Source organism: Oncorhynchus nerka, linkage group LG1, assembly GCF_034236695.1.
Source record: "Oncorhynchus nerka isolate Pitt River linkage group LG1, Oner_Uvic_2.0, whole genome shotgun sequence".
NCBI lineage: Eukaryota > Metazoa > Chordata > Actinopteri > Salmoniformes > Salmonidae > Oncorhynchus > Oncorhynchus nerka.
The window spans coordinates 26423604-26446782 of NC_088396.1; the positions used below are offsets into that span (position 1 = coordinate 26423604).

At 44.3% G+C, this 23179-nt stretch overlaps 1 protein-coding gene across 9 annotated transcripts in view; it reads left to right on the top strand.

Moving 5' to 3' along the window:
* Window positions 1-23179, top strand: part of LOC135571417 (nectin-4-like) — a 37851-nt gene that overhangs the window by 4371 nt on the left and 10301 nt on the right. For 3 of the 9 annotated variants that reach the window (XR_010463790.1, XR_010463789.1, XM_065017630.1), the window contains exons 2-5: window positions 4001-4087; window positions 4636-4983; window positions 8599-8904; window positions 12165-12267. Coding sequence is in view for 5 of the 9 variants with exons in the window: in XM_065017630.1 (XP_064873702.1) it covers window positions 4012-4087; window positions 4636-4983; window positions 8599-8904; window positions 12165-12267 (833 nt within the window). In the remaining 4 variants the exon portion in view is untranslated. The other 6 variants (XR_010463784.1, XR_010463786.1, XM_065017621.1 and 3 more) reach the window with 6 other exon arrangements.

The following is a 23179-nucleotide window of genomic DNA, read 5'->3' on the forward strand; positions in this document are numbered from 1 at the left end:
AAGTTTCAGAATGATAACTTCCAAAATGAGTGAAGTCACCCAGGTGTCCCACACAAGTAGCCCAAATGTACCCAAGTGGCCAAATTGGTGAAGGTATACATTTTGAAACAAATAACTATATACAAAATACCAAAATGGTCTTCTTAAGGATCGGTGTCCCGTAAATCATGCAGCGTGTTATGTCAAGATCGCAGATTTTAGAGAAACAACAAATGTCGGTACATATAACTGTCTTATGTCGGCTGAAAGCTTAAATTCTTGTTAATATAACTGCACTGGCCAATTTACAGTAGCTATTACTGCGAAAAAATACCATGCTATTGTTTGAGGAGAGCTCCTAACAACTAAACACTTTTTTTCACCACGATAGGTTTGATAAATTCACCTCTGAAGGTGAAATGTATATATAAAAATCGGCCGATTAATGGGTATCGTCTTTTTTTGGTCCTCCAATAATCGGTATCGGCGTTGAAAAATCATAATCGGTCGACCTCTAGTCTTATGTCTATTTTCCTATGACGATATGGGTATACTTTTTTCTTTTTTCTTTATGGAGTTATGGCTAGTGTTTCTATTTCTAGTTTGACCAGTAGTGTATTAATTATTATTTACTTTTTTACACATTACTCACATGGGAAGTTGTGTCAAAATGGGGCAGGTAACAGTCCTGAGGTTTTGGATTGAAGTTTACATGCCTGGAGTGATATGTGAAGGAGTGTATTGTTGTGTTAGGTTTTTTTTATACAAATCTAACTAGATTAGGTCTGCTGGATTGTTGGGCTTTCTCCCGATGGGTTATAGGTCTGACTTCCTGAACCTGTGGTTCTGCGGTGAAGTTGACAGTGTGATGGGGAGTATAAGCCAATTTGAAAGAAATGTTTCAATAGAATGTGTTATTGTCTTTACCATGTTATAGACATTGTTATTAAGAATAATTGGTAAAAGTAATAATTTATCATATAGTCAATGCTTGTCTGGATTTCCTGAATTAAAACCGAACTGAACTAAACTGTTCTGATTTGTTCTTTCCTGAGGTTATCATGAAAGGTGACATATCTGTCTTAATGCATGAAAGAGAAAGTTGGACCGAACAGTGTTTTTACCTCAAACCCCCTCTAACCGGCTAAATAAATGTTGTTCAATACGGCCCTGTCCGCACCACTTCTACCGAGAGACCTGAGTCCTGAGCCAGCAACCTGTGTGCAACGTCCAATCGGATCAAATCAAATTTATTTGTCACATACACATGGTTAGCAGATGTTAATGGGAGTGTAGTGAAATGCTTGTGCTTCTAGTTCCGACCATGAAGTAATATAACCTAACAATTCCACAACAAGTGTAAAGAAATGAATACGAATATGTACATAAAAATATATAAATGAGTGATGGCCGAACAGCATAGGCAAGATGCAGTAGATGGTATAGAGTACAGTATATACATATGAGATGAGTAATGTAGGGTATGATAACATTATATAAAGTGGCATTGTTTAAAGTGGCTAGTGATACATTTAATTATATCAAGATGGCAAGATGCAGTAGATGGTATAGTGTACAGTATATACATATGAGATGAGTAATGTAGGGTATTTAAACATTATATCATGTAGCTAGTGATAAATTGATTAAATCAATTTCCATTATTAAAGTGGCTGGAGCTGAGTCAGTATGTTGGCAGCAGCCACTCAATGTTAGTGATGGCTGTTTAACAGTCTGATGGCCTTGAGATAGAAGCTGTTTTTCAGTCTCTCGGTCCCCGCTTTGATGCACCTGTACTGACCTCGCCTTCTGGATGATAGCGGGGTGAACAGGCAATGGCTCGGGTTGTTGTTGTCTTTGATCTTTCTGACCTTCCTGTGACATCGGGTGCTGTAGGTGTCCTGGAGGGCAGGTAGTTTGCCCCCGGTGATGCGTTGTGCAGACCTCACTACCCTCTGGAGAGCCTTACGGTTATGGGTGGAGCAGCCGACGTACCTGGCGGAGATACAGGATGCTCTCGATTGTTCATCTGTAAAGATTTGTGAGTGTTTTTGGTGACAAACAGAATTTCTTCAGCCTCCTGAGGCCTTCTTCATCACGCTGTCTATGTGGGTGGACCATTTCAGTTTGTCCGTGATGTGTACGCCGAGAAACTTAAAACTTTCCACCTTCTCCACCACTGTACCTTCCATGTGGATAGGGGGGTGCTCCCTCTGCTGTTTCCTGAAGTCCACAATCATCTCCTTTGTTTGGTTGACGTTGACTGTGAGGTTATTATCCTGACACCACACTCCGAGGGCCCTCACCTCCTCCCTGTAGGCCGTTGTTGTTGTTGGTAATCAAGCCTACCACTGTAGTGTCGTCCGCAAACTTGATGATTGAGTTGGAGGCGTGCATGGCCACACAGTCGTGGGTGAACAAGGAGGGCTCAGAACGCACCCTTGTGGGGCCCCAGTGTTGAGGATCAGCGGGGTGGAGATGTTGTTACCTACCCCCACCACCTGGGGGCGGCCCGTCAGGAAGTCCAGTACCCAGTTGCACAGGGCGGGGTCGAGACCCAGGGTCGATGTAGTCGATGAACAGCATTCTCACATAGGTATTAATCTTGTTTTCATTATACCAGAGAATCTTGTTTCTGATGGTTTGCCTTTTAGCAAACTGCAAGCAGGCTGTTATTTGCCTTTTACTGAGGAGTGGCTTCCATCTGGCTCTCTACCATAAAGTCCTGATTGGTGGAGTGCTGCAGAGATGGTTGTCCTTCTGGAAGGTTCTCCTATCTCCACAGAGGAACTCTGGAGCTCTGTCAGAGTGACCATCGGGTTCTTGGTCACCTCCTTGACCAAGACCCTTCTCCCCCGATTGCTCAGTTTGGTCGGTGGGCCAGCTCTTGGAAGAGTCTTGGTGATTCCAAATTCCTTCCATTTAAGAATGATGGAGGCCACTGTGTTCTTGGGGACCAACAGTGTAGCAGAAACGTTTTGGTACCCTCCCCAGATCTGTGCCATGACACAATCTTATCTTGGAGCTCTACGGACAATTCCTTTGACCTCAGGGCTTGGTTTTTGCTCTGACATGCACTGTCAACTGTGGCACCTTACATAGACAGGCGTGTGCCTTTCCCAATCCTGTTCAATCAATTGAATTTACCACAGGTGGACTCATCTCAAGGATCTTGTAGAACATGTTTCTACAGTTGTAGAACCATCTCAAGGATGATCAATGGAAACTGGATGCACCTGAGCTTATTTTTGAGTCTCATAGCAAAGGGTCTGAATACTAATGTAAAATGATTGTTTTATTTTTAATAAATTAGCAAACATTTCTCAACCTGCTTTCCCTTTGTCATTATTCATATTGTGTGTAGATTGGGGGGATATTTATTCCATTTTAGGATAAGGCTGTAACACAATTTTGAAAAAGTGAAGGGGTCTGAATACTTAACAAATGCACTGTATGTAACTTGTTAAGCACATTTTTACTCCTGAATTTATTTATGCTTGCCATAACAATACTTATTGACTTCAGACATTTCAGCTTTTCATTTTTAATTAATTTGTAAAACTATCTAAACATAATTCCACTTTGACATTATGGGGTATTGTTTGTAGGCCAGTGACAAAAAAAATTGACATTTTATCCATTTTAAATTCAGGTGGTAACACAACAAAATGTGGAAAAAGTCCAGGGTTGTGAATCATTTCTGAAGGCACTTTTATACAGTATGTTGCCCTTAGAGTTGTGCAAAGTTATTAAAATCTTCATGAAAATGATTTATCCATGTATGATATTTCATTTTTGGGGGGGGTGGGGGGGACATTTTCTATACTTTCTTTCACTTTCAAAATGTGGAGTAGGTTGTGTAGATCTGTAGGATAATTCTTTCCCTCAAATGTTGGAAAAAAATGGAAGGCAGCAAAATGTGAAAAGTGCAAGGGGGTGTAGAGCACAACAGTTAGTTATCAACAATTGCAACAACATTACATCAGAATGTAATATAATTCTATAATTCCATTTTTCCTAGTGACCCTTGCAATGAGAAGAGCAAAGCATGTCACGGAAGCTGTTCTATGCTGTGTGATTCTACTCGTCAGCCACAGGAGTTCAGAAAGTAGGTTTCCAATTTATGTCATAAAATCTCATACTATTGAGCTCAAGTTTTTAATTTTTTGACACAGGGCAGGCAATAGCACACACCAAACACACACTCCCATCATTCTAGACCTTGTCCTTTTAGGAAACAACAAGGCACACACATCAGCTCAGTATGTTCACTATGTTTTGAGATGTGATGAACATGCACAAGCATCTGGAATGTCTTGAATATCTTACTCTTGAATAACGGTATGAACAGAGTCAATGTTTTTAGCTTATTATTCGAATACTATATTCACTACGTAGCTTCAGCCTGGACTGGGTACAGATCTGAATATGCTTTGGCCATCTCTGACTATGGCTGCCCAAATGGGATTAAGGTCCAATACGTTTTTGCAATAGTCGTACACAAATGTCTGCATCAATAGGAGATCATATTTCACAAGCACAGCTATATAGAAACAATTCTTATTTGTGTATGTTTAGGTACCATTTCTGTAAATTATTATAGATCTATTCTACAGGTACATTTTTGAATGTTTTTTGAGCCTATGTTTTCTCAAGGTATACGGGTGATTGGAGGAAGCAGGACTGTGGTACAGGGAGAGGACGTGGACTTATCCTGCAGACTGCTAGAGACAGATGAGGAGCTTGAACAGATAACATGGCAGAAAAGGACTCTGGAAGAACCAGAGAACCATAATTTCTTGCTTATTTATCCCAGTGGGGTTACTGACTTTATTTCACCGAATGGATTGGAAAATAGAGTCCAGTTTTTTGGGAACCAGACAGAAAAAATTGGTTCTATTCGAATAACTGCTGCCAGACTGTTGGATGAAGGCACCTTCACATGCGTCTTCAGTGTTTTCCCAAGTGGAGTATACAGTATAGAGATACCTCTTACTGTGCTAGGTAAGAACACTTCCTTCTTTGCCTCACTGTTTCTACTTTTGACATTGTAGAAAGAGTGTGAAATATCAATACCAGAAAGTGGGTAGGGGTTCATTATTAAAGTGCAGTAAGAGCAGAGACCTCATCTACACATTTCTGTTCTTTGTTTTTTTTAACCAATATCCTCTTACTTACCACCGACGTTGTAACGAGAGCACATCAACTCTCAATATACTCAGTGGTCAGTTTATTAGGTACATCCATCTAGTACCTGGTCGAACCACCCTTTGCCTCCAAAACAGCCTGAAGTCTTCGGGGAATGGAAACGTTTCTCAATTGGTATCAAGGGACCTAACGTGTGCCAGCAAAAAATGCCCCACATCATTACACCACCGACACCAGCCTGTACCGTTGAAACCAGGCAGGTTGGGGCCATGGACTCATGCTGCTTACACCAAATTCTGACTCTGCCATCAGCATGACGCAACAGGAACCGGGATTCGTCAGACCAGGTGATGTTTTTCCACTCCTCAATTGTCAAGTGTTGGTGATCGCGTGGCCGCTGTCACACACTTTGTAATCGGGTGTGGTCGTCTGCTACAGTACCCCATCCGTGACAAGGACCGATGAGTGGTGCGTTGTACTACGCCGTTATTTGCCTGTTTGTGGCCCGCCTGTTAGCTTGTAGGATTCTTGCCATTCTCCTTCGACCTCTCATCAACGAGCTGTTTTCTCCCACTGGACTGCTATGGGCTGGATGTTTTTTGTTGGTTGCACCATTCTCGGTAAACCCTAGACACCGTCTTGCGTGAAAAGCCCAGGAGGCCAGCAGTTTCTGAGATATTGGAACCGGCGTTCCTGGCACCGCCGATCATACCACCCTCAAAGTTGCTTAGGTCACTCGTTTTGCCCATTCTAACGTTCAATCGAACAGTGACTGAATGCCTCGACGCCTGTCTGCCTGCGTTTATGTAGCAAGCCACGGCCACGTTAACTTAATCTTAGGAGCAAACCATTTTTGCTTGACTGTCAGTCACTTTGGATAAAAGTGTCTACTAAACAGCATATATTAATATACAATTTTCAGATGTAAGTAGTATTTCTTCAAAAGTCTTAAGTTCAAAACTGTAAGGTGATGACACTTGTAATGCTCCCTATCTTATGATCAGAACCTTTTTATTTATTTTTATTGAACACAACTTTTACCCCCGAGTCATTCATGCAAAATCTTAAGTTTTCTATGAAATACCATGGGAACATTTTGTTTTGTCACCAATACAACAGATAATGATAGGCTCACTGCAAAAGATACAAGATACACATTACAAAACTGTTATTTTTGAAGTGCTGAATAGTAGATAGTAAATATAATATTCAATACAGTATTTGACTAACCTGTCATCCAAAACCGAATTTGCATACCAATTTATTTCTATCACTTTGGTGCAATTGTCAGGTATAAACTATTAGCAAAAAAATCTAAACAGATCATCAAAATGGCTTATGTTGCAAAAGTCTATTTTTAATTGACAAACAAATACACAAAATAATTTGTTCACTGCACCAAATCACTCTTTCACTTAGAATACATTTTCAAGTATAAGTATCTGCTTTCACAATGCAACACTCACTTACTTTTGAAATGACTTGACATTTTACTATGACTGAATCCATCAGTTCAAAACTGATACCTACTGAATCAAAATTGTAGAAAGGTCAGTTTAGGTATAGAATTGCTGAATACAGTAGAATAAGATCCTATTTTATTTGACACAGTCTACACCTGTTGGTTACGAAGTAACAGTGAAATGCTTACTTACGGGCCCTTCCCAACAATGCAGAGAAAAATAAAATGGATAAATAATAGAAAAGTGGTAACACGTAATAATGATAAATACACAATGAGTAACAATAACTTGGCTATATTCACGGGGCACCAGTACCGAGTTGATGTGCAGGAGTATGAGGTCATTGAGACCGATATGTGCATATAAAGTGCATTTGGAAAGTATTCAGACCCCTTTAATTTTTCCACATTTTCCACATCCTTATTCTAAAATGGATTCAATAGTTTTTTTCTCACCTCATCAATTTACACACAACTGAAATTCCACATTTACATAAGTATTAAGACCTTTTACTCCTGAGTGGCGCAGCGGTCTAAGGCACTGCATCTCTGTGCAAGAGGCGACACCACAGTCCCTGGTTCGAATCCAGGCTGAATCCCATCCGGCTGTGATTGAGAGTCCCATAGGGCGGCGCACAATTGGGCCAGCATCGTCTCCTTCCTGAGCGGTATGATGGCTGCGTGGTCCCATGGTGTGTATACTTGCATACTATTCTTTGTACAGATGAACGTGGTACCTTGGGAATTGCTCCCAAGGATGAACCAGACTTGTGGAGGTCTACGAAAAAAATTGTGCGATCTTGGCTAATTTCTTTTGATTTTCTCATAATGTCAAGCAAAGAGGCACTGAGTTTGAAGGTAGGCCTTGAAATCAATTGACTCAAATGATGTCAATAAGCCTATCAGAAGCTAACCAGAATAGAAAGAGGAGTGGGAGGCCCCGGTGCAGAACTGAGCAAGAGGACAAGTAAATTAGAACCCCAGCATCCCAGAGTCACCTCTTCACTGTTGACATTTGGACTGGTGTTTTATGGGTACTAATTTAATGAAGCTGCCTGTTGAGGACTTGTGAGGCGTCTGTTCCTCAAACTAGACACTCTAATGTACTTGTCCTCTTGCTCAGGCCTCCCACTCCTCTTTCTATTCTGGTTAGGGCCAGTTTGCGCTGTTCTGAGAAGGGAGTAGTATACAGCGTTGTACGAGATCTTCAGTTTCTTGGCAATTTCTTGCATGGAATAGCCTTCATTTCTCAGAAGAAGAATGTGTTACAGGTTTAGTGTTTTGTACTTTTCTGTGGAAATGAAACATGATTTTTGTGTCTCTGTAGTTTTAGGTTTCCATCCAATTGGCAACAGATTTTCATGTGAATATTTTAGAATCCCTATAAAATATACACATTTTCCCACCAGTGGTGTGTTTCCACCAAATTGGCATGTTGCAAATAAAAATCAGTGCATGATGATGACAGTGCACACAAAATGTACTTTTTCGCTTACATTTTCATGTGTCGAATAAACATCAAAAGTTACATTTGTTTCCATCGCATTTTCAACTCTACTGATAGTTTTGTCAGAAAACTGTTGTGTTAAAATGTACCTACTCTGGTCTTATCATTTGCGCTCTAGCTCGCAGATATTGTTAGGGATGTCTAGTGTGCATGATGAGATTATTATGGATAAGAGCGGGAATATTTGTAAAAAGGCAGACAAGCATCGATTATCATTTCACCAGAATAAGATCCTTGATATTTATTAGAAAGCAGCATCAAGCTCATCACCTTGCACTTTCACCACCCTGTGAAACTTAATACCGCCGGTGCCGGTACCTCACACCAGAGGGTGAGCTTAAACAGGATTTGCTGTACAGTAAATGTGTAGATACTAATGATGCTTATTGCAACATGAGCATTTGAATACGTTTCACATGACTGGCTGTGTGTTTGTTTTTTCACTGAAATGTACAACTAGTTCATATTTTCTGTTCTCTATTTGTTTGTTTGCTGGTCATAGTACCTCCAGTGATGAGTGTTACAGTCGATGTCCCTCCTGTCATTGGAGAGAATGAGGTTGTCTTGGCATCCTGTTTGGCTGCTGGTGCCAAGCCACAGGCAGAAGTGAGGTGGAACACTGATGCATTTGGCAGTTTGGTGAGGACGGTGACCAACTCCACCCAGCACGCCAACGGCACCACCACGGTTGTCAGCGACCTGCTCGGGGTGCCAACCAGAGCAGCCAATCAGCAGCAGGTTCAGTGTGTGGTCAACCAGTCTGCCCTGGCAACAGAGAGGACCCTGGCCTACACAATCAACATCAACTGTAAGTATGAACTCTCTGCCGTCACTGGCTGTGGGCCTAGTAGCACCTCTAACGTGTGTGGGTGGTAGGCCTCTACTCTACCCATGGAGCCTGTTCTGTGGCTTCTGCCCTGACCACATTTGGCAGGAGGTTAGGAAGTGCAACTCAGTTTCTACCTCTTTTTGGAGGCAGTGTCTTCTCTTGAGAGCCAGGTCTGCCTACGGCTGCCTTTTTCAATAGCAAGGCTATGCTCACTGAGTCTGTACATAGTCAAGGCTTTCGCTAATTTGGGGTCAGTCACAGTGGTCAGGTATTCTGTCACTGTGTACTTCTTGTTTAGGGCCAAATAGCATTCTAGTTTGCTCTGTTATTTTGTTAGTTCTTTCCAATGTGTCAGGTAGTTTTCTCATGATTTAATTGTGTTGCTTTCTTGGGGCTCTGTGGGGTCTGTTTGTGTTTGTGAACCGAGCCCCATGACCAGCTAGCTTAGGGGATTCTTCTCCAGCTTCATCTCTCTGTAGGTGATTGCTTTGTTATGGAAGGTTTGGGAATCGCTTCCTTTTAGGTAGTTGTAGAATTTAACAGCTTTTTTGGATTTAGATATTTAGCGGATATGGGCCTAATTCTGCTCTGCATGCATATTAGGTGTTTTATGTTGTACACTGAGGATATTTTTGCAGGATTCTGCATGCAGATTCTCAATTTGGTGTTTGTCCCATTTTTGTGAATTCTTGGTTGGTGAGCGGACCCCAGACCTCACAACCATGAAGGGCAATGGGTTCTACAACTGATTCAAGTATTTTTAGCCAGTTCCTAATTGGGATGTCGAATTTTATGTTCCTTTTAATGGCATAGATGGCCCTTCTTGCCTTGTCTCTCAGATCGTTCACAGCTTTGTGGAAGTTACTTGTGGCGGTAATGTTTAAGCCGAGGTATGTATAGTTTTTTAGGTGTGTGTATAGATTGTGGTGTCTGTATTTGTGGTCCTGGCAACTGGAACAATCTTTTTGTCTTTTTGATTCACTGTCAGGGCCCAGGTGTGTCAGGGCCCAGGTCTGACAGAATCTGTGCAGAACATATATGGCTCTAGGCCATCCTTGGTTGTGGACAAAAGCACCAGATCGTCAGCAAACAGTAGACATTTAACTTCAGATTCTAGTAGGGTGAGCCCGGGTGCTGCAGACTGTTCTAGTGTCCTCACCAATTCCTTGATATACACAGTGCATTCGGAAAGTATTCAGACCCTGTTACTTTTTCCACATTTTGTTACGTTACAGCCTTATTCTATAATGTATACATTTTTCCCCTAATCAATCTATACACAATACCCCATAATGAAAAAGGAAAAACAGGTTTTTAGAAATGTTTGCAAATATACAAAAATAATTAAATATCACATTTACTTAGGTATTCAGATCCTTTACTCAGTACTTTCTTGAAGTACCTTTGGTATTGATTACAGCTGTTAAGTACTCTTGGATATGATGATACAACCTTGGCACACGTGTATTTTGGAGTTACTCCCATTCTTCTCTGCAGACCCTATCAAGCTGTCAGGTTGGATGGGGAAGAGTCACTGCACAGCTATTTTCAGGTGTCTCCAGAGATGTTAGATCGGGTTCAAGTCCGGGCTCTGGCTTGGCCACTCAATGACATTCAGAGACTTGTCCCAAAGCCACTCCTGCGTTGTTTTGGCTGTTTTCTTAGGGTCGTTGTCCTGTAGGAAGGTGAACCTTCGCCCCAATCTGAGGTCCCGAGTGCTCTGGAGCAGGTTTTCATCAAGGATCCCTCTACTTTGCTCCCTTCATCTTTCCCCCGATCCTGACTAGTCATCCCCCCATCATAATGCTGCCACCACCATGCTTAACCATAGGGATGGTGCCAGGTTCCTCCAGACGTGATGCTTGACATTCAGGCCAAAGAGTTCAATCTTGGTTTCATCAGACCAGAGAATCTTGTTTCTCATGGTCTGAGAGTCCTTTAGGTGTCTTTTGGAAAACTCCAAGTGGGCTGTCATGTGCCTTTCACTGATGAGTGGCTTCTGTTTGGCCACTCTACCATAAAGGCCCTCAATTTCGAGTCTCATAGCAAAGGGTCTGAATACTTATGTACAGTTGAAATTGGAAGTTTACAACATCATTTGAGGTGTACCTGTGGATGTGGATGTATTTCAAGGCCTACCTTCAAACTCAGTGCCTCTTTGCTTGACAGCATGGGAAAATCTAAAGAAATCAGCCAAGACCTCAGAAAAATAATTGTAGACCTCCACAAGTCTGGTTCATCCTTGGGAGCAATTTCCAAATGCCTGAAGGTACCACGTTCATCTGTACAAACAATAGTACGCAAGTATAAACACCATTGGACCACGCAGCCGTCATACCGCTCAGGAAGGAGACGTGTTCTGTCTCCTAGAGATGAACATACTTTGGTGAGGAAAGTTCAAATCAATCCCAGAACAACAGCAAAGGACCCTGTGAAGATGCTGGAGGAAACAGGTACAAAAGTATCTATATCCACAGTAATACGAGTCCTATATCGACATAACCTGAAAGGCCACTTAGCAAGGAAGAAGCCACTGCTCCAAAACCGCCATTAAAAAGCCAGACTACGGTTTGCAACTGCACATGGGGACAAATATCGTACTTTTTGGGGTAATGTCCTCTCGTCTGATGAAACAAAATAGAATTGTTTGGCCATAATGACCATCGTAATGTTGGTAAGATAAAGGGGGATGCTTGCAAGCCGAAGAACACCATCCCAACCATGAAGCACATGGGTGGCTGCATCATGTTGTGGGGGTGCTTTGCTGCAGGAGGGACTGGTGCACTTCACACAATAGATGGCATCATGAGGGAGAAGTTAAACAATTTAAAGGCAATGCTACCCAATACTAATTGAGTGTATGTAAACGTCTGACCCATTGGGAATGTGATGAAAGAAATCTTTCTCTCTACTATTATTCTGACATTTCACATTCTTAAAATAATGTGGTGATCCTAATTGACCTAAGACAGGGAATTTTTATTAGGATTAAATGTCAGGAATTGTGAAAAACTGAGTTTAAATGTATTTGTCTAAGGTGTATGTAAACTTTCAACTGTAAATAAGGCATCCCTGTCTCATCCCACATTCCTGTGGAAAGAAATGTATGTGTTGCCAATTTTAAATGCACACTTGTTTGTGTACATGGGTTTTGTAATGTTGTATGTTTTTTCCCCCAACACCACTTTCCATCCATTTGCATAACAGACACTCATGCCTCTCTCTCTCCCTCTCCATAGATCCACCTCAGACAGTGAACATTACTCTTAGTGAGACCTCCCCAGCCACAGTGTTCCTATGTGTAGCAGACAGCAACCCAAAAGCCATCTACACCTGGACCAGGTAGCCTATGCTTTCACACACCTACAGTGCCTTTAGAAGGTATTCAGAAGCCTTGACTTATTCCACATCTTGTTGTTACAGCATGAATTCAAAATGGATTAAATGTATTTATGTTCTTCTGCACACAATACCCCATAATGATAAAGTGAAAACATGTATTTAGTCATTTTTGCAAATTTATTGAAAATGAAATGCATAAGTTTTTCCACCCCTTAGTCAGTACATGTTAGAATCACCTCGGCAGTATTTAAAGCTGTGAGTCTTTCTGGGTTAAGTATCTAAGAGCTTTTCACACCTGGATCTTGCAGCATTTGCCCATTATTGTTTATAAATTGTTTAAGCTCAAATTGGTTATTTATCATTGCTAGACAACTATTTTCACATTCTGGCCATAGATTTTCAAGTAGATTTAAGTCAAAACTTTAACTTGGCTTGTCTTCTTGGTAAGTAACTCTAGTGTAGATTTGCCTTGTGTTTGAGGTAATTGTGCTGCTGAAAGATGAACTAATCTCCCAGTATTTGGTAGAAAGCAGACTGAACCAGGTTTTTACCTCTAGGATTTAGCCTGTGCTTAGCTCCATTCGGTTTCTTTTTTATCCAGTCCTTAACGATTACAAGCATACTCATAACATGATGCAGCCACAACTCTGCTTAAAAATACGGAGAGTGGTACTGAGTAATGTGTTGTATGTTTGGGGCAAATCCAATAACACTTTGTATACAGGACAAAAAGTGAATTGCTTTGCCACATTTTTTTAGGTATTACTTTAGTGCCTTATTGCAAACAGGATGCATGTTTTGGAATATTTGTATTCTGTATAGACTTCCTTCTTTTCACTCTGTCAATTAGGTTTGTATTGTGGAGTAACTACAATGTTGTTGATCCATCCATCCATCTCCTATCACAGACATTAAGCTATGTAACTATGGTAAAGTCCCCATTGTCCTCATGATGAAATCCTTGAGCGGTTTCCTCACTCTCCGGCAACGAAGTTAGGAAGGACACCTGTATCTTTAAAAAAAATATATCAATAAATGGTGGGGGGGATAGATCATCTTTAATATTGAAGTTAAATTGAAGCTTCCATCAATATAATTGTCTAAATAATTTTCAATCCCCCATATATATATTTTTTTTGTATGTGTATATACATATATACTGTACATACAGTGTCAGTCAAAAGTTTGGACACATACTCATTCCAGGGTTTTTCTTTATTTTTACTATGTTCTGCATTGTCGAATAATAGTGAAGACATCAAAACTATGAAAAAACACAAATGGAGTTGTGTAGTAACCAAATAAGTGTTAAACAAATCAAAATATATTTTAGATTTGAGGTTCTTCAAAGTAGCCACCCTTTGCCTTGGTGACAGCTTTGCACACTCTTGCAATCCAATGTTTATTTTTTCATTTCATGCTGTTGGTGGTAAGTGCATTTGATTTAGTGGCCCTAGCGTTGAGGAGGCAAAGTGTTCCCATTTTGAACTATTTCATATGTTTGAAGGTAAAACTCTGTCTACCAAGCAAGTCCAAAGAGCAAATCAATTGCACCTATAGGCGTACTGCTGACCATTCAGATCACTGTGTCTGCCGTTTTCTCACACCTTAGACTGTAAAAAGAAGCCTCGAACGCACAGCAAAATTGATCATGTGAGATTTGAAAACTTTTAAACCCAGGACTAGAGAGAGACTCAACGAATACAGCAAGGAGCTGCTGTTTTTTTTGAGTATGGACATATTAAAGTTGTTATTCATTGACCCCGACATATACATTCCTTATACATGTAAAGTAATCAATCAGTTTTACTATGATAACATGAATAAGTATATTTCAAGCTAGAATACAACCGTCCCTCTTTTTTGAATAGTAGCTCCATACTGTTCAAAATTATATAAACTTTGAAATTACTTATAAATGAACAGAAGAGAAAACAACATGAGTAATATTCTCAATGGAATTGTATGTTTACACCTCCAAGACTTATGGCCTCTGACTATGTAATATTCTTCCATAGCTTAAGGCCCTGGTCTCAAACTTATAATCACACTATACACACTCTTACCCCCCACCCCCCTATCTGCCATTACCCTTCCTGTTGTACAACTGATAATGAATTTCGGTTGGAGCTTGTGCCTTTCTCTTCCTTCGGGTTTCTAATAGAGTGATAGCAAAAGTCTTGAAATGAACAAGAAAACACAAAATATGACAAGTATTAGTAATGCCTTAAACTATGCATATTCATATATAGCAAAACCCGAAGTGTGATACCATGACGATGCCCACCTTCCTTAGCCTGACTCTATACCTTCGGGATACTGTTCTGCTGGGGTCCACAAAAATGAAAGCCCTAAAATAAAATCACATCATCCAGTCTTCCCCGTCAGTTAGCAGGTGTTCCCACGCCATATCACTGTCACGACTTCCGCCGAGGTTGGCTCTCCTACCCGTTCGGGCGGTGCTCGGCGGTCGTCGTCACCGTCCTACTAGCCACTACCGATCCCTTTTCGTTTATCTGTTGGTTTTGTCTGATTGGTTTCACCTGTGTGTTGTTTAGTTAATTAGTGTCTGTATATATTGTAGGTTGTCCCACCCTTGTTTTGTGCGGGATTGTTTATGTTGTCATTATTTTCGTCTATCGGTGTTTTTGTGTTTCTTATTCTCCGGTTACTCTGTTATCCTGTGTTGGATAATTTCACCTTGTGTGTGTTTGGGTTGACCGTGTTTGTTTTGTTCAACGGAGAATAAACTTTATATCGCTATCTGCTCTCTGCGCCTGATTCCACCCACCTTGATTAGACGTGACAGAATCCCGCACCACCATGGAATCAGCAGGAGCAGCAGCGTCTCCTCTCCCATCGATGGAAGAGAGGGTCCTCCATCATACCAGCGTGCTTCACCGGATTGGTTCTGCTATGGACCAAATGATGGAGAGAATGGATCGATGGGAGAGGAGTGGCCTCCCCACCTCATCTCTAGCAACCCCTTCTCCAGCACCTCCTGTTTCTGCGACCACATCTGGCTCTGGGGCTCTTCGGCTGACACTCCCACGGGAGTTTGACGGATCGGCGGCTGGGTGCCAGGGTTTCCTCCTTCAGCTGGAACTATACCTGGCTACCGTGCGTCCTGCTCCCTCTGGAGAGGAGAGCATGTGCGCCCTCGTCTCCTGCTTGACTGGGCGAGCCCTCGAGTGGGCCAACGCAGTGTGGAATGGCCCGGACTCGGCTAAGGATAATTACCCAGAGTTCACCCGCCGATTCCGAGCTGTTTTTGACCATCCACCCGAGGGTCGGGCGGCGGGTGAATGGCTGTTTCACCTGCGTCAGGAGACGAGGAGCATACGTGATTTTGCCCTAGAGTTTAGGACTTTGGCAGCAGGAGCAGGATGGAACGACAGGGCCTTGATTGATCATTTTAGATGTAGTCTCAGTGAGGACGTCCGCAGGGAGCTGGCATGTCGGGACACCACATTCACACTGGATGGACTTATCGATCTGGCTATCCGTCTCGACAACCTGCTGGCTGCTCGCGGGCGTTCGGATCAGGTCCTGTCGTTTCCTATCCCCAGCCCCCCTGTTCCTATCCCTATGGAATTAGGAGGTACGGCTTCAAGGGGGACCGGAGGAGGAGTGTCCTCCTGCACCAGTTGTGGTCGACGAGGGCACACGTCCGACCGGTGCTGGAGGAACTCGTCTAGGAGTCGGGAGGACAGGCGGAACACTGCTCGATCACCCCAGGTGAGTAAGCACCAAACTCATTCAGAGCTTCCTGTCGGTCATGTGTTTCTATTGATTTCTTTCCCTGGGTTTTCCCCATCTCTACAGCATAAGGCGCTAGTCGATTCAGGCGCAGCTGGGAGTTTTATGGATCGTGGGCTTGCGTTAAGGCTAGGGATTCCCCTGGTGTCGTTAGATCGACCTTTCCCCGTGCACTCCTTAGATAGCCGGCCATTAGGGTCAGGAGTGATTAGGGAGGCTACGGTGCCACTGGACATGGTAACGCAGGGTGATCATAAGGAGCAGATTAGCCTGTTCCTTATAGATTCACCTGCGTTTCCAGTGGTGTTGGGGGTTCCCTGGTTAGCTCAACACAACCCGGTGATTTTCTGGCGACAGGGGGCTCTTAAGGGGTGGTCAGAGGAGTGTTCAGATAGGTGTATAGGAGTTGCCGTTGGTGCAACTACGGTGGAGAGTCCAGACCAAGTTTCCACCGTGCGCATTCCCTCTGAATATGCCGATTTGGCTATCGCCTTCAGTAAAGGGAAGGCGACCCAATTACCACCTCATCGTCGAGAGGACTGCGTGATAAACCTTCTGGAAAACGTGTATCTATTGTCCCAGGAGGAGACAGTTGCGATGGAAACATATGTTTCCGAATCACTGGGACAGGGGTACATTCAGCCCTCCATATCACCCGTCTCCTCAAGCTTCTTTTTTGTGAAGAAGAAGGATGGAGGTCTGCGTCCGTGTATTGATTATAGAGGTCTAAATTCCATCACAGTGGGGTTTAGTTACCCACTACCTCTCATCGCTACGGCAATGGAATCATTTCACGGGGCGCGATTCTTCACAAAACTGGACCTGAGGAGCGCGTATAATCTGGTACGTATCCGGGAGATGAGTGGAAAACCGCATTTAGTACTACTTCTGGTCATTATGAGTACTGCGTCATGCCATACGGGTTGAAGAATGCTCCAGCCGTTTTCCAATCCTTCGTAGATGAGATTCTCCGAGACCTGCTCGGGCAGGGAGTGGTAGTGTACATGGATGACATCTTGATCTATTCTGCCACACGCGCGGAGCATGTGTCTCTGGTGCGTAAGGTACTTGGGCGACTACTGGAGCATGACCTGTATTGCAAGGCGGAGAAATGTGAGTTTTTCAAACAGTCCGTTTCCTTCCTGGGGTATCATATTTCCACCTCCGGGGTGGTGATGGAGGATGATCGCGTTACAGCCGTGCGTGGTGGCCGACTCCGACCACGGTGAAAGAAGTGCAGCGGTTTTTAGGGTTTGCCAATTACTACCGGAGGTTTATCCGGGTTTTGGTCAGGTGGCTGCTCCCATCACCTCACTGCTGAAGGGAGGACCGGTGCGCTGCGCTGGTCAGCAGAGGCGGGCAGAGCTTTCAGTCGTCTGAAGGAGCTGTTCACAAATGCGCCCGTGTTGGCGCATCCGGACCCCTCTTTAGCGTTCATAGTGGAGGTGGATGCGTCAGAGGCTGGGGTTGGAGCCGTGCTGTCCCAACGCTCGGGCGTGCCATCCAAACTCCGTCCGTGTGCTTTCTTTTCAAGCAAGCTTAGCCCAGCGGAGCGAAACTATGATGTGGGGGACCGGGAGTTGTTAGCTGTAGTCAAGGCTCTGAAGGTGTGGAGACATTGGCTTGAGGGGGCTAAATACCCTTTTCTCATCTGGACTGACCATCGTAATCTCGAGTACATCCGGGAAGCTAAGAGACTAAATCCACGTCAGGCTAGATGGGCCATGTTTTTACTAGGTTCCAGTTTACCCTCACATATCGGCCAGGCTCCCAAAACACTAAAGCTGACGCACTGTCTCGCCTCTATGATACCGAGGAACGGTCAGTAGAGCCAACTCCCATCATTCCACCGTCATGTCTCGTGGCACCGGTGGTATGGGAGGTGGACGCTGAGATAGAGAGGGCCTCACGGTCAGAACCGGCTCCCCCTAACTGTCCTGTAGGGACCAAGTACGTGCCGAGGGTGGTCCGGGACAAGCTGATTAGGTGGGCTCATACTCTTCCCTCCTCGGGTCATCCTGGTATTAAGAGGACAGTGCAGAGTCTGAGAGGGAGATACTGGTGGCCCACACTGGCTAAAGACGTGAGATTTTATGTCTCCTCCTGCTCAGTGTGTGCTCAGAGCAAGGCTCCTCGGCACCTACCTAGAGGGAAATTACAACCCCTCCCCGTTCCACAACGGCCGTGGACACACTTATCGGTGGACTTTCTTACCGACCTTCCCCCGTCCCAGGGAAGTACTACGATCCTGGTCGTTGTGGATCGGTTTTCTAAGTCCTGTCGTCTCATTCCGTTGCCCGGTCTTCCTACGGCCCTGCAGACTGCTGAGGCTTTGTTTACCCATGTCTTCCGGCACTATGGGGTGCCTGAGGACATCGTCTCTGATCGGGGTCCCCAATTCACGTCCAGAGTGTGGAGGGCGTTTATGGAGAGACTGGGGGTCTCGGTTAGCTTAACCTCAGGTTTTCACCCCGAGAGTAATGGGCAGGTGGAGCGCGTTAACCAGGATGTGGGCAGGTTTCTGCGGTCTTATTGCCGGGACCGGCCTGGTGAGTGGGCTAGGTATGTTCCATGGGCCGAACTAGCCCAGAACTCCTTACGCCACTTGTCTCCTTTTGAGTGTGTGTTAGGTTACCAGCCGGTCCTGGCTCCATGGCATCAGAGTCAGACCGAGGCTCCTGCGGTGGAGGAATGGGTACAGCGCTCCAAGGACACCTGGAAAGCCGTTCAGGACTCATTACGGTTAGCGGGAGAACGGCAGAAGAGGAGCGCTGACCAACACCGCAGTGAGACCCCCGTGTTTGCACCGGGGGACAGGGTCTGGCTCTCGACCCGAAACCTGTCTTTCCGCCTGCCCTGTCGGAAGCTGGGGCCGCAGTGTGTGGGGCCGTTCAAAGTCCTGAGGAGAATAAACGATGTGTGTTATAGGTTACAACTTCCTAGGTATTACCGTATTAACCCCTCGTTTCATATGTCTCTCCTCAGGCCGGTGGTGGCTGGTCCCCTGCAAGAAGGTGAGGTGTCTGAGGTCCCTCCGCCCCCTCTGGACATCGAGGGGCCCCCGGCGTATACAGTTCGAGGCATTCTGGATTTGAGACGCCGGGTGGGGGGCCTACAGTACCTCGTGGACTGGGAGGGGTACGGCCCGGAGGAGAGATGCTGGGTTCCGGTGAGGGACATTTTGGACCCTTCTCTCCTGATAGATTTCCACCGCCTCCACCCGGATCGCCCAGCACCTCGTCCTCCGGGTCGTCCTCGAGGACGGTGGCGGCGCGCTGCGGGAGCCGCGAGTCAGGGGGGGGGTACTGTCACGACTTCCGACGAGGTTGGCTCTCCTACCCGTTCGGGCGGTGCTCGGCGGTCGTCGTCACCGTCCTACTAGCCACTACCGATCCCTTTTCGTTTATCTGTTGGTTTTGTCTGATTGGTTTCACCTGTGTGTTGTTTAGTTAATTAGTGTCTGTATATATTGTAGGTTGTCCCACCCTTGTTTTGTGCGGGATTGTTTATGTTGTCATTATTTTCGTCTATCGGTGTTTTTGTGTTTCTTATTCTCCGGTTACTCTGTTATCCTGTGTTGGATAATTTCACCCTGTGTGTGTTTGGGTTCACCGTGTTTGTTTTGTTCAACGGAGAATAAACTTTATATCGCTATCTGCTCTCTGCGCCTGATTCCACCCACCTTGATTAGACGTGACAATCACCCTCACTTCGCCCTCTATTTGCGTGCTATGTGCAGTCGACTAATATAATAGTAATACAAACCCTTCCCCCTCCTGAGTCTAAGATGTGCAATGCATCTCTGTGGCTAGGCAGGTGGTGTTATTGTCTCAGACCAAGTGCAGAACCTTTGGTACTCCCCCACACATCTCCTGGTCTTCCTATCAGTCAGGAGAAGCCTTGAAATTAGGAAGTGCACATTCTTCCAGCCTGCCGCAGTCCACTAGTTTCAGAGATGGGCCCTCTCCGGCCACAAATATATTTGCACATAAATCATTCCATCTAACCCATAACACATTAACTGCTACTGCTAGGCCCGATGGTCACTCTGACAGAGCTCCAGAGTTTCTCTGGGGAGATGGGAGAACCTTCCAGAAGGACAACCATCTCTGCAGCACACCACCAGTCAGGCCTTTATGGTAGAGTGGCCAGACGGAAGCTACTCCTCAGTAAAAGGCACATGACAGGCCGCTTGGAGTTTTCCAAAAGGCACCTAAAGACATCAGACCATGAGAAACAACATTCTCTGGTCTGATGAAACCAAGATTGAACTGTTTGGCCTGAATGCCAAGCTCCAGTCACATCTGGAGGAAATCTGGCACCATCCCTACGGTGAAGCATGGTGGTGGCAGAATCATGCTGTGGGGTTGTTTTTTAGCATCAGGGACTGGGAGACTAGTCAGAGTTGTGGCAAAGATGAACGGAGCAAAGTACAGAGAGATCTTGATGAAAACCTGATCCAGAGCGCGCAGGACCTCAGACTGGGGTGAAGGTTCACCTTCCAACAGGACAACAACCCTAAACACACAGCCAAGACAACGCAGGAGTGGCTTCGGGACAAGTCTCTGAATGTCTTTGAGTGGCCCAGCCAGAGCCCAGGCTTTAACCTGATCGAACATCTCTGGAGAGACCTGAAAATGGCTGTGCTACAAACAATTACTCACAATATTAACTCCTGTAATTTCTCTAGAGGTTTTCTGAGCTCGCAAGGAGTGTTTTGTCGTGCCAATTGTAACTTGTTACCGTTTAGAATCCATTTCCCTGGCATTTCGCATTTGAGTTCCCAAACCGTCGCAATGTAAAATTGTTACTGGACCTATGGTCAGAGACATGGGTAGTAGTTGTATAACTTTCTATTCTGCCCGTTACCCTGCTAATCTAATTATCTTCTATTGTAAATTCCGCTATGCATTACTCCCAACTCATTACTCCCAATTCCGCTTTCAGGAGTGCTTGCTGTTTCTCACTAGTCAGTGAAGAAAATGTCTGCACAGCCGCACTTACCCCGGAATGAGTCAGTGCAGAGGGCTCAGGCACCACCATAAAGTTTCTCGCCAAATTTGCCGCATTTGGGGACAAGGTTCCGTGGCTTTTCACTGCCGAATGTATTTGTTGTCCGCTCTCCGCTTGATATAAATTTTCTTTCTCTTGAATCCATTACTGGTGCCTGGGATATGGGTGACAGTGACTATCTGCACTGCACAGTGAGAAGAATTAGATTTCACTCTCAATGCCCTCCATCATTACTTTAAGACGTGAAGGTCAGTCAATACGGAAAGTTTCAAGAACTTTGAAAGTTGCTTCAAGTGCAGTTGAAAAAAACCATCAAGCGCTGTGATAACTGGAGAATACAGGAGACCTAATGTCTTATCCTCTCTGGGATATGTGGGACGGTAGCGTCCCAACTGGCCAACATCCAGTGAAAATGCAGAGGGCCAAATTCAAAAAAATTAGTATAAAAATTAAACTTCCATGAAATCACACATTCAATATACCAAATCAAAGCTACACTTGTTGTGAATCCAGCCAACGTGTCAGATTTCAAAAATTCTTTACGTTGAAAGCAAACGATGCTATTATCTGAGGATAGCACCCAAGCAAACAAACACAGACCATCATATTTCAACCCTCCAGGCGGGACACAAAATGCAGAAATAAAGATATAATACATACCTTACCTTTGATGAGCTTCTTCTGTTGGCACTCCAATATGTCCCATAAACATCACAAGTGGTCCTTTTGTTCGATTAATTCCGTCTATATATCCAAAATGTCCATTTATTTTGCGCGTTTGATCCAGAAAAACACCGGTTCCAACTCGAGCAAAATGACTACACAAGTTACCTGTAAGCTTTGTCCCAACATTTCAAACTACTTTTGTAATACAACTTTAGGTATTTTTTTTATGTAAATAATCGATAAAATTGAAGACGGGATGATCTGTGTTCAATACCGGAGGAAAACAAAGTGTAGCTATCTTTCAGGTCACGCGCCTCTAACAAAGAGTACAATTCTCTCTGCCCTCATTCTGAACAGTGCTCATTCTGAACATTTCTCAGAGGAAAAACCTCAACCAATTTCTAAAGACTGTTGACATCCAGTGGAAGATATAGGAACTGCAAGACGGTCCCTTAGAAATCTGAATTCCCAATGAAATTCTCATTGAAAAGAGTGACTTCCAAAAAAAATCTGAATGGTTTGTCCTCGGGGTTTCGCCTGCTAAATAAGTTCTGTTATACTCACAGACATGATTCAAACCGTTGTAGAAACTTCAGAGTGTTTTCTATCCAAATCTACTAATACTATGCATATCTTAGCATCTGGGCATGAGTAGCAGGCAGTTTAATTTGGGCACGCTTTTTATCCAAAATTTCAAATGCTGCCCCCTATCCTACCAGTGTCATGCCTCTACTATCACTGTTGTTGACAACACACACAACCAAAATTATTCACCGTTGTCTTCTTATTTCCACATAATCTGTTACTGTTCCCCACCCCAACTCTCGCTATCTCTCTCAGAACAATCTTCTTGACCATAACCAGTCAGGTTAATTCAATACTTCGCCTCCCGAGTGGCGCAGTGGTCTAAGGCACTGTGCTAGATGTGCCACTACAAATTCTGGGTTTGAGTCCAGGCTCTGTCGCAGTCGGCCGCGACCGTGAGACAAATGGGGCGGTGCACCGTTGGACCAGCATCGTCCAGGTTAGGGGAGGGTTTGGCCGGCAGGGATGTCCTTGTCCCATCACGCACTAGCGACTCCTGTGGCGGGCCGGGCGTAGTGCATGCTGAAATGGTCGTCAGATGTACTGTGTTTCCTCCAACACATTGGTGCGTCTGGTTTCCGTGTTAAGTGGGCATTGTTAAGAAGCAGTGCGGCTTGGTTGGGTTGTGTTTCGGAGGACGTACGGCTCTCGACCTTCGCCTCTCCCGAGTCCGTATGGGAGAGTTGCAGCGATGAGACAAGACTGTAACTACCAATTGGATACCATGAAATTGGGGAGAAAAGGGGTAAAAAAAAATATATATAATAAAAGGAGAGAGAAAAAGGAAAATAAAGGATTCCATACTGGTCACTAAACAAAAACTGCTCTTCTCTGTGTCACGGAGGCTCTCCGCACTGCCAAAGCTGACTCTCTCATCTGTTCTCACCCT